Source organism: Rhinopithecus bieti, unplaced genomic scaffold (genome assembly GCF_001698545.2).
Source record: "Rhinopithecus bieti isolate Rb0 unplaced genomic scaffold, ASM169854v2 scaffold_51744, whole genome shotgun sequence".
In the NCBI taxonomy this organism is placed as follows: Eukaryota; Metazoa; Chordata; class Mammalia; order Primates; family Cercopithecidae; genus Rhinopithecus; species Rhinopithecus bieti.
In genome coordinates, this window is record NW_016820159.1 from 32,653 (window position 1) to 43,237 (window position 10,585).

The window sequence follows — 10,585 nt, forward strand, 5'->3', positions numbered from 1 at the left end:
TAGGAGGGGTGGGGCGGGATGGGTGAGTGCGGTGACAATGGTGACTGGGGGTGGTGGGGGTGGGAGTAGGAGCCCCCTGGTGGCCGGGATCCAGGGCCCCCAGCCGCGCCTGCTGCTGGCATCATCTGTGGGTGGTGGCTGAAGATGAAGTGCTTAGGGCCCTGTTTGTGGGCTGGAGGGTGCTGGGGAGCAGGACTGTACAGGGGCAGTGGGGATGTGGGCTGGTGCAGGGGGTGGCGGCCATGTGGAGCAAACTGAGGGTGTCCTCCAGCCCCCCGTCTGGGTGCCCTGCCTGGCCGGCCCAAGGTATAGTGTTGGGGCCCTGGGACTGGGCCATGGGCGTGGAAGTGGCGATGTGGCCCCACAGGTGGGGCTGAGGCGGGAGGCGGTGGAATGGAGCCTAGCTGGGGCAAGGGTGGGGGCTGCTGGGGAGGTGGGGGAAGAGAGGGCTGCTGGGGTGGGAGGTAGGGTGGCGGGGCAGGGCCTGGTCCTTGGCAATACTGGGCATGCAGGGCCTGGAGCTTGGACTGCCCATCAGGCAGCACCCCCAGGCCACCGTGGCTGTGGCCGTGGTGATGGTGGTGGTGGTGGTGGTGCGTGGAAGAAGCAGATGAAGAGGAGGCAGAGGCCTGGCCTGTTGGCGGTGGTGGCATCTGGAAGGGCCCCTTGCCCCGCTTGCTTCCAAATAGGGAGCCCAGGAAGGATGAGGAGTTGGAGACGGGCCTCTGGCTCTTGTACTCCTCTGGCGGCGGGGGTGGGGGCGGAGGTGGCATCCTCTGGTGAGGGCGTGGACTGCTAATAACAGACCCCTGGAAGGGGGGAGGGGGGAAGTCAGGCCAGGCTAGATGCCCTAAACCCCCAGCCCTAAATTCCACCCCTGTCCCTGAGGGCTGGAGCTGGGGAGATAGCGAACCCCAAGTTGTAATAAAAACCAAATCACAGTCCTGTACTCATATGTGGAGCTCCCCAGCTTGCAAAGCTCGGCTGTCACATCCACTATCTCATCTGAGCCTCAGCTGGGAGAGGAGAAATTAGCAGTACCTCCTCCTCATCCCCATTTTGCAGGCAGGGAAAAGGTTAGGCCCAGAGAGGCAGAGTGACTCGCCCAGGGTCAAAGAGTAGGACTTGGAGGTAAGAGCTTCTCGTGGCCCAACTCCAAGGGCATCCCTACTCGCCGTCGGCCCTGGGGTTGAAAGGGGGCACGGGAGAGTGGAAGACAGGCTGAGAGACAGGCAGAATGAGGACAGACAGAGTTGAGGACAGATGGAGAGAGTGGTTGGCTGGGAGAGGCAGCCGCATGGTTCTCAGCAGGGAAGGGGGGAGCAACAGGTCCCCTCCTCCTCTGGGTCTCCATGGCCGGGGCAGGGCTCATGCAGAGGACGAGTGGGGCAGGAGCTGGCACTTACTTCGATGGTGCTGTCCAGCGATCCCACGCTGTTACGCCGCCCCCGCTTCCCTGCACCCACAAGCAAGGAGCCCAGCGTCAGAGCAGCAACCCCCCCTCCCTACCCTGCTGGGCTCCAGAGCTGGGCACCAGGCCTGGGCCCCTCCCGGGGACAGACACCCCATTATCCCTTTCCCCCATTGAAGAGGGGGAGGTGGGGAGGAGGAGAGGTGGAGAAGGAGGAGAGAGAGGAGGAAAAGATGGAGAAGGAGGAGTGGAGGTACAGGAGAGACAGAAGAGGGAGAAGAGGAGGAGAGGTGGAGCAGCAAGACAGAGGCACCAAGACTGTGGCCCCACTTCACATTCCCTGGCCCAAACGCCGGGCTCCCCCTGCTCTGACCTGGCTCCCAGGCCCCCTGTGGCGCAGCGCCCAGGACTCTGGGTGAAGGCAGGGTGCGTGTGTGTGTGGCAGGTGGAGGGAAGGCTGGTGGCCAGTGACAGGAGGCAAAGAGGACACCTGGTCCCGTGTCTCCCCAGCCAGGGCAGGGGCCCAGAGGGCTTACCTGCATCAGAGAGGTCTCGCAGGGAACTGCTGAGTGCGCCCCGTTTGAGCCCATCGCCTGCCCCGTAAGTGTCCTCCAGGCTACTGCGGGCCATCGTCCCATTCACTGAGTCCTTGGCCCCTCCAGGCTGTGAGGCGTTAGGCCGCATCATACCTTTCTGCTTCTCCAGCTCCGCTGGGTGGCAGTCGGGGAGACAGGGAGCAAAGGTCAGGAACAGGAGTGAGAGCCCATCTGACTGACCCTAGCCCTCCGTCCTCCTTCCTCCTCCCTCCTCCCTCCCTCTGTCCCCAGGCTTCCTGTTTTGCGCCTTGGACGACCAGCCCTTGTCTCTCCCAAAACTGCAGCTCCATCACCGAAGTACCCTTAGTGCCCAGCTCCCGTCTTGCACCCTCCCTTCCTGCTCAGCCTTCCCTTCATCCCTCTTGGTGCCTGCTCTCCCTGTTCCCTTTCCCTTCCTTTCACCCTTATGACTTCTCCCCTCCCATGCCCTCTTGCATTCAGGTCTCCCAAAGCACCCCTGCCCTTCAAGAAAGAGCTTCATGGCAGATGGTTCACAGTAAGGACGGGAAGGCCCTTCTAGCCTATGGCAAAGGGCATTCTTTCCAGAGTTCAGTCAGTTTTCAGATACCTTGCTCCGGAGCAGAGGGGCTCCTGGAAGGGCAGGAGCAGGAAACTGACAGGAATCAAATCCTCTATTAAGTGCCAGGCAGTATGCTGGGCGCTACACATACTTGATCTCTGTCAATCCTCACAACAGTTCTGAGGTCAGTATTAGCATCCACATTGTGCAGAGGAGGAAACTGAGAATCCGAGAAGTCTTAGAGCTTGCCCAGGGTCATACAGCTGGAAATGGCGGAGCCGACATTCTAGAAGCAGGTCTGCCTGATTCCAGAGTTTGGGTGCTTCCGGCCTCCTTACAGCCCCACCTCCCCACAGAGCTCATAGAAACATGTCTACTGGCCTCCCCTCGTCTTGGGCTGCTAATCCCTCTCTCAGGATTTTCCCAGGGTCTCAAAGGATCTGGTGAACTGAAATTTCTATCCCTGCCTCGCTGAGGAGTAGAGTGGCCCTGGAGCTGTGAAGGCCTCACCAAGGAGCTGTCTGCCGCCTCGTCTCTCTCTTTCTGTCTGCCTGCCTCTTTCTCTTTAACACCATGTTACTTAACTGTGACTGCTTAGCCTGGAGAAGAGAAAACTTGGAGGGCATCGGGAGGAATGAGATGTAATCACTATTTTCCATTATATATATATGATCAAAATGACTTGGTGTGACCCCTGGAGAGGATAGGCCACTGGGACTCAGCTCAGGAATTGATATGTGGGCAGAGGAGGAGAGAGGGTGGGACAGGGAATATAGATTTTTTGAATGCCTAAGATGTGTAGGGACATTTCGGCTACCTTGTCTCATTTCATCTCCTTGACTCCGTGAAGGAGACTTCATTACCCCAAATTCGTGTAGGAAGAAACTGGGGCTAGGCGGGTTAGGCAATTAGCTCCAGTTCACCCAGATAATGAATAGCATACCTGGAATCTAAAACTACAGTCCTACCTCCAGTACTCTGATTCTTCTCCCTGATACCTTTCACTAGAAGGAATAGTTGGCTCATAATTAGAGTTCGGGATAATAATGGGGCTGGGAGGTAATGAGCCCCTTGTCACTGAAGGTATTCAAGCAGAGGCTGAAGAATTCTTCAGCCTGGGAAGGTTGGACAAGCTAACCCTCAACTCTGAGATTCTCAGAGGATAGGATTCTTGGTTTCTGCAGGGCACTGTTTCAGGAGATGGGGGAGGAGATGTGGCTGGGCTACTCACACTCCACACGGTATTTCTCCATCTCCTGCACCTCCGCAATGGATTCGCGCAGGTCGGATGTAAAGCGCAGCCGGTCCTGGAGGCTGGGGGCATTGAAGATGATGAGGACTTTTCGCTCCCCACCAGGTACTGCAGACAGCAACTTGATCCCAAACTGGTAATCTGTGGAGAAAGGGGAGACTGGGCACTTCTGTTGGGATTGGTGCAAGGTGGCTCATACATAAAATAATTTTTCTTTTCTGTTCTTTTTTTCCTGCTATAACATCTCTCTGTCACCCAGGCTGGAGTGCAGTGGTGTCATCATGGCTCACTGCGGCCTTGAACTCCTGGGCTCAAGTGATCCTTCTGCCTCAAGCCTCCTGAGTAGCTGGGACCATGGGCACGCACCATATGTGCAGATAATTTTTTTTATTTTCAGTAGAGATGGGGTCTCACTACATTGCCCAGGTTGGTCTCGAATTCCTGGGCTCAAGCAATCCTCCTGCCTTGGCCTCCCAAAGTGCTGGAATTACAGGTGTGAGCCACCACACCTAGCCCATGAAATAATTTTTCTACTGTCTAACTCTGATCATGCCTCTTCTCCATTTGAGCATGTTTAGCAGCTCCCCTTTGCCCCAAAGCCCTCAAACTCCTGGTAGCTGTGGCCCCCTTACTCCCTGTACTGCAGGATGTAAAGGCATACAGCTCTGCACTGCTGTCTTGAAACCCTTTCCTTCTCACCTCTGCCTCAACTCACATTGCTACTGCTGCCCAGAATACCATGAAACAAAGCTCCTCCTGGTTCATCCTTCAGAGCACAGCGTGATCACCATCTCTTTGGCCCACCAGAGAACACATGCACTGTGGTTCTCTGCAAGACTATGAGCTAACCAGGGGCTAGACCCGAGTCATACTCCACCCTGGCCTGCCCCTCATCCTGGGACCAAGTAGGTGCTTTGGAGACCCTTAGCCTGGTTGTAAGGGACTCCAAAAACTGGAGCTGGTATAGATGACGGGTGAGCATGGGGGCCATGACATAGACTCTCGGGAGCTGGGATCCAAGAAGGGACTCACATGAATTCTGGAAGAGCTGCATGTGCATTTCCACGAGGGGGAAAGACTGACGGAAACTGTACGTCACCAAGATCTTCTTCTTCTGGAAAATTTTGGTGACCTTTGGCAGGAGTGGGAAAAAGACGAGAGGCAGCGTTTTGGGTGGGGAATTTCCACGTGGCACCTGTTTCTGGTAACCACCCTCCCCTCCCACCCCATTAACAGACATACACACACAAACACACATGCCCACAAGCTGGGGAGAATGGAAGCTTGAGGGACAGAATGGGAGACATGGAAGAAAACGCAAGTTCCTGACGTAATGACCACACACCACAGACATTTACCACATTTCCAGGAACTAACTGAATCCTGCTCCCTCCAGGAAGCCTGCTCCAACATCCCATAGAGATTTGTAAACCCCTTTTCTGAGCTCCAGAATGATGATTCAGTACCTTTCCCTTGTCAGGCGCTATGCTAGTCCTCTGAGTGTGTGATCACCCCCTGCTGGACTGGAAGGCAGGAGTTTGGTTGTCGGGTTCTGTCACTGGGCCTCACCAGAGCCTGCACTTAATGGCAATCTCTGCTGAACCCATGTAGAGAGTTAACAAGTCTTCCTCTCAACAACCCAACGTCTTTGTCGAGTACTTGGGCACTCTGGACTCAACTAACACAGGTTGCAAACACCTCAGGCGGTCTGCAAGTGGCTCATAAAAGGAAATGTTTTGATTTCAGGATGGCACAATGACACAAAGCACTTTTTTAGGTCCTTTGGGCTGTGAGCTCCCTGAGAACAGGGACTAATTCTGATTCATTCTGGCATATCCAGTGCCTAGCATACAGCTGGACACACACCAGTTTCAGTACCTGAGGGATGTCTACACATTGACTGTGTGGGCCAGGTACTCCTTGGGGTAAGGCAGATTCCACATATAACATCTTATTTCATTTCATCCTCATAACAACCCTGTGAGGTAGGGGTTAGCTCCATTTCACAGAGGAGGAAACTAAGGCTCAGAGGGAGCATGGGAATACTTCAGCTAAAGCAGCAATCCTCAACTGGGGGTGATATTGCCCCCAGAGGACATGGAGCAATATCTGGAGACATTTTTGGTTGAAGGGTTGCTACTAGCACCTAATAGGTAGAGACCAGGGTGCTGCTAAACATCCTACAGTGCACAGGACAGTCCCTGCAAAGAATTATCCAGCCCCAAATATCAACAGTGATGAGACAGAGAAACCCTGCTCTAAAGGAGAGACCACAGTGGGAACAGGATCACTGTCCTCAAATCCCTGGAGAGTTGTCTTGGAGCAGAAGGACAACACTTGTTCTTTGTGATGCCAAAGGTTAAGTGCAGATGGTTGGAAGAAACCCACAGGGAGACAGATTCTAGCAGTCAGAGCTGCCTAACAAGGCAACTGGCTGCCTTAGAGGAAGGCGGCTTTCTGTCCCTGCAGTCATATATCCAGTGGGCCATCTAGGAAGCTGGACCCCGAAAGTCCCTTCCAACCAGCAAAGTCCTAAGAGTCCCATCCCTAAAAGACAAACATCTCTATTTGTAATGAGCTCAGTTTTAAGAATCACTTCAAGCATCTTTTTTTTTTTTTTTTTAGACAGAGTTTCGCTTGTCGCCCAGGCTGGAGTGCAACGGAGAGATCTCAGCTCACTGCAACCTCCGCTTCCTGGGTTCAAGCGATTCTCCTGCCTCAGCCTCCCCAGTAGCTGGGACTACAGGCATGAACCACTATGCCCAGCTAATTTTTTATATTTTTAGTAGAGACGAGGTTTCTCCATGTTGGCCAGGCTGGTCTCGAACTCCTGACCTCAGGTGATCCAGCCACCTCAGCCTCCTAAAGCGTTGGGATTACAGGCATGAGCCACCGTGCCTGGCCCAAGCATCTTTTTCAAATTTTGTTTTTATTATTTATGTATTTATTTATTTATTTAATTTTTTGAGACAGGGTCTGGCTCTGTTGCCCAGGTTGGAATGCAGTGGTGCAATCACAGCACACTGCAACCTCTGCCTCCCGGGCTCAAGTGATCCTCCTGACTCAGCCTCCCAAGTAGCTGGGACTACAGGTACGCACCACCGTGCCCGGCTAATTTTCGTATTTTTTGTGGAGACAGGGTTTCAACATGTTGCCCAAGCTGGTCTCAAAACTCCTGGACTCAAGTGATTCAAACTGCCTTGGCCTCCCAAAATTCTGGGACTGTAGGCGTGAGCCATGGTGCCCGGCCCACTTCAAGCATCTTGATTACTGAAGATTTCTAGACTGACCTGGGGGTCACAGGTTCACCCCTCTTCACACAACCCTATGGGCTATTGAGGTGGACAAGGATATTTCCTACCACTTCCCAGGTTGTAAGTCTGTCATCCCTTTGGTCCTTATATATTCTGTCCCTCTGCGTCTGTTACTATCTCCAAATGAATCTGTGAGGAAAAGGAGGGGCAGAGAAGGCCTGGGCCTTGCCTGAGACCATGCAGATGGCATGGCAGAACACCTCGCCCGCGACACTCCACACACCACACCACACACCAACATCAACATGGTTCACACCAGACTCAGGTGTCAACCTCACTATCCCCTCCATCTCCTCCCCACAGTGCTCATACCACAAGGAGATCATTGAAGAGGAAGACCTCTCGCTGATGCAACCCTAGCCTCTGGGGGCGGTTTGGATCTGGCACCTCGTAGAGCTGGCAGCAGCAAACCAGTCGACGGTGAGGGAGAGACAGGACCTAGACAGGCATGGAGAAACAGGTGTCAGCAAGGCCAGCCCATCAGCTTCAGGCCTCCTGGCACCTTAAGTTTCAACCGCAAAAAGTTTACCTCTCATACATGTGTATCACTCTGACACAAGGGGTATCAGCAACTAGGGCCTAAACTTTTCTTCTACCTTGCCTTTGCCCCTCTGTCTGGAATGTCTTTCTTGTCCAGCTCTGCATGGTCATATTTCAACTCCCCTTCAAATTTCCATCCCAGCCAGGCACGATGGCTCACACCTGTAATCACAGCACTTTGGGAGGCCGAGGTGAGCGGATCACCTGAGGTCAGGGGTTCGAGACCAGCCTGGCCAACATGGCGAAACCCCGTCTCTACTAAAAACACAAAAATTAGCTGGGTGTGATGGTTGGTGCCTGCAATCCCAGGTACTCAGTAGGCTGAGGCAGGACAATCGTTTGAACCCAGGAGGTGGAGGTTGCAATGAGCCAAGATCATGCCACTGCACTCCTGCCTGAGTGACAGAGTGAAACTCCATCTCAAAAAAAAAAAAAAAAATCAATCCCAAAATTATCTCTTTCAAGAAGCCTTCCCTGATTTCTCCAGGCTGAAAATGGCCTCTTTCTCCTTTCTCCTCTCCTAAACTGGACCGTAAGGCAGAAGTATTATATGCGTCTTTGTCTCACACCCCAACTGGTCTGTGAGTGCCCCCAAGGACAGAGACCACGTCTGATTCATATATACGAATGCCCAGCACCAACTCTGGTGCCCAGTAAAATGCTGGGCTTAGTGGAAAGGCATCCACAAATGTTTGTTGGCTAAAGCCTGTTCTTTTTTTTTTCTTTTTTTCAGACGGAGCCTTGCTCTGTCACCCAGGCTGGAGTGCGTTGGCACGATCTCAGCTCACTGCAACCTCCTGGGATCAAGCGATTCTCCTGCCTCAGCCTCCTGAGTAACTGGAACTTCAGGCATGCACCACCACGCCCGGCTAATTTTTGTATTTTTAGTAGAGACAGGGTTTTGCGATGATAGCCAGGCTGGTCTGGAACTCCTGACCTGAGGTGATCCGCCCACCTCGGCCTCCCAAAGTGCTGGGATTACAGGCATAAGCCACTGCACCTGGCCTAAAGTGTGTTCTTGCTTTGGTTTTCTGATAACCATCAGCTTGGCCCTTCACTTAGGATGGAGAGGCAAAGCCAGAGGCGAAAAGGATGTTAATATTTATACAGTACCCACTATGGGCCTTGGAATGTGCTCGATGCATCCACTCTGCACCACAGCCTTCTGAGGAATGCATTATCACCCACTCCGTATTGCAGGTAAAGGGCACCTGGGGCTCAGGGAGGTGCAGTGACTCAGGAGGTGCACTTAGTGGCAGAGGCAGACCTGAACCCTGGCCCCTCTGCAGCCTTCCAAGGCACTTACTGGTTTCTTTCCAACAATCATGCGCTCCACAGCCTGCACCTGGGACACATGGTCATCGTTGGTCCGCAGTTCACGCCCCTGGATGCGCTGGTAGATGCCCACCAGGAGGTCTCGGGGGATGTCTTCACCATTGTCAACCCCTGGGGGAGGGAGTAACACAGGGATATGTCACATAATTATGGGCACTGGGTGGTAGGGATGCTCCACAACTCCCACACCCAGGCACGGGCCATGACAGTCAGGACTGAGGGTCAGTGGGTATCCTCAGCCTCTTAGCCAGGATTGGGGCAGGGAGGATGTCCTTCAACACAATAGCCAGTTGCTATCTTCCCCGGGGTGGGGAATTTTCTCTCAACAACTCAGAATACATTGTAATTAAAACAATCAGATACTATTGTTTGCCTTCCTAATTAGCAAAAATAATTTTAAATGAAATCCTGTGCTAGGAAGAGTGCAGGGAAGTGGGCATGTATGGTAACATAACTCTTTTGGAAGGTAATTTGGCAAGAATCTAAATGTTTGTACACAGTGATTCTTCTTCTAGGAATCTACCTTAAGGAACTACTCAGAAATATGTGCAAGAATGCTAGTGCAGGCCAGGCATGGTGGCTCACACCTGTAATCCCAGCACTTTGGGAGGCCGAGGCGGGCAGATCATGAGGTCAGGAGATGAAGACCATCCTGGCCAACATGGTGAAACCTCATCTCTGCTAAAAATACAAAAAATTAGCCAGGCATGGCAGCATGTGCCTGTAGTCCCAGTTATTCGGGAGGCTGAGGCAGAATTGCTTGAACCCGGGAGGCAGAGGCTATAGTGAGCCAAGATCGGGCCACTGCACTCCAGCCTGAGCAACAAGATTGAGATTCTGTCTAAAAAAAAAAGATTGCTAGGACAGGCGTAGTGTAATCCCAGCACTTTGGGAGGCTGAGGCAGGTGGATCGCTTGAGCCCAGGAATTCAAGAGCCAACCTGGGCAACATGGCAAAATCCCATCTCTACAAAAAATACAAAAATTAGCTGGGTGTGGTGGCACACACTTGTGGTCCCAGCTACTTGGGAGGCTGAAGTGGGATAATAGCTTGAGCCTGGGAGGAGGAGGTTGCAGTCAACCATGATTGCACCACTGCACTCCAGCCTGGGCAACAGAGCAAGACCCTGTCTCAAAAAAAAATAAATAAAATAAAAAGAATACTCACTAAGTGTTACTTATGGGGACAATTTGAAACAGCCTAAATTTTAACAATAGAGGAACAGTTAAGTAAAGTATAGTATATCCATTTAATAAAATAATGCACAGCTATTAAAAACTTGACATTTACAAAAACATTTTGATAGCTTGAGAAAATTACAGTAGCAAATTATGTGAAAAGAGTAAGACAAATTGCATGTATAGTATGATCTGAACTATATAAAAAGTTACATATGCATGGGGGAAAAGATTAGAATGCACCAAAACATTAACTATGATTGCCTCTAGGGGGCAAATTTTGGGTGATAAAAAGAAATTTTCTAATTTTCTGAATCTTTCAACATTTCTGAAACAAGTATGTATTACCTTCATTTATTTGCTTCTTTATTTAATAATTAGAGGGGAAAAGATACAGACACACACACACACACACACACACACACACACACACACACAC

At 52.1% G+C, this 10,585-nt stretch overlaps 1 protein-coding gene across 2 annotated transcripts in view; it reads right to left on the reverse strand.

Moving 5' to 3' along the window:
* The window catches only part of IQSEC2 (IQ motif and Sec7 domain ArfGEF 2), a 29,031-nt gene that overhangs the window by 1,824 nt on the left and 16,622 nt on the right, over positions 1–10,585 (reverse strand). The window contains exons 8-14 of one of the 2 annotated variants that reach the window (XM_017859631.1): positions 8,940–9,079; positions 7,406–7,531; positions 4,812–4,911; positions 3,759–3,920; positions 1,948–2,121; positions 1,407–1,456; positions 4–809 (exon numbers count right to left, since the gene is read on the reverse strand). In XM_017859631.1, the coding sequence (XP_017715120.1) occupies positions 4–809; positions 1,407–1,456; positions 1,948–2,121; positions 3,759–3,920; positions 4,812–4,911; positions 7,406–7,531; positions 8,940–9,079 (1,558 nt within the window). Of the gene's footprint in view, positions 1–3; positions 810–1,406; positions 1,457–1,947; positions 2,122–3,758; positions 3,921–4,811; positions 4,912–7,405; positions 7,532–8,939; positions 9,080–10,585 lie in introns of those variants that run through there. The other variant, XM_017859630.1, reaches the window with a different exon arrangement.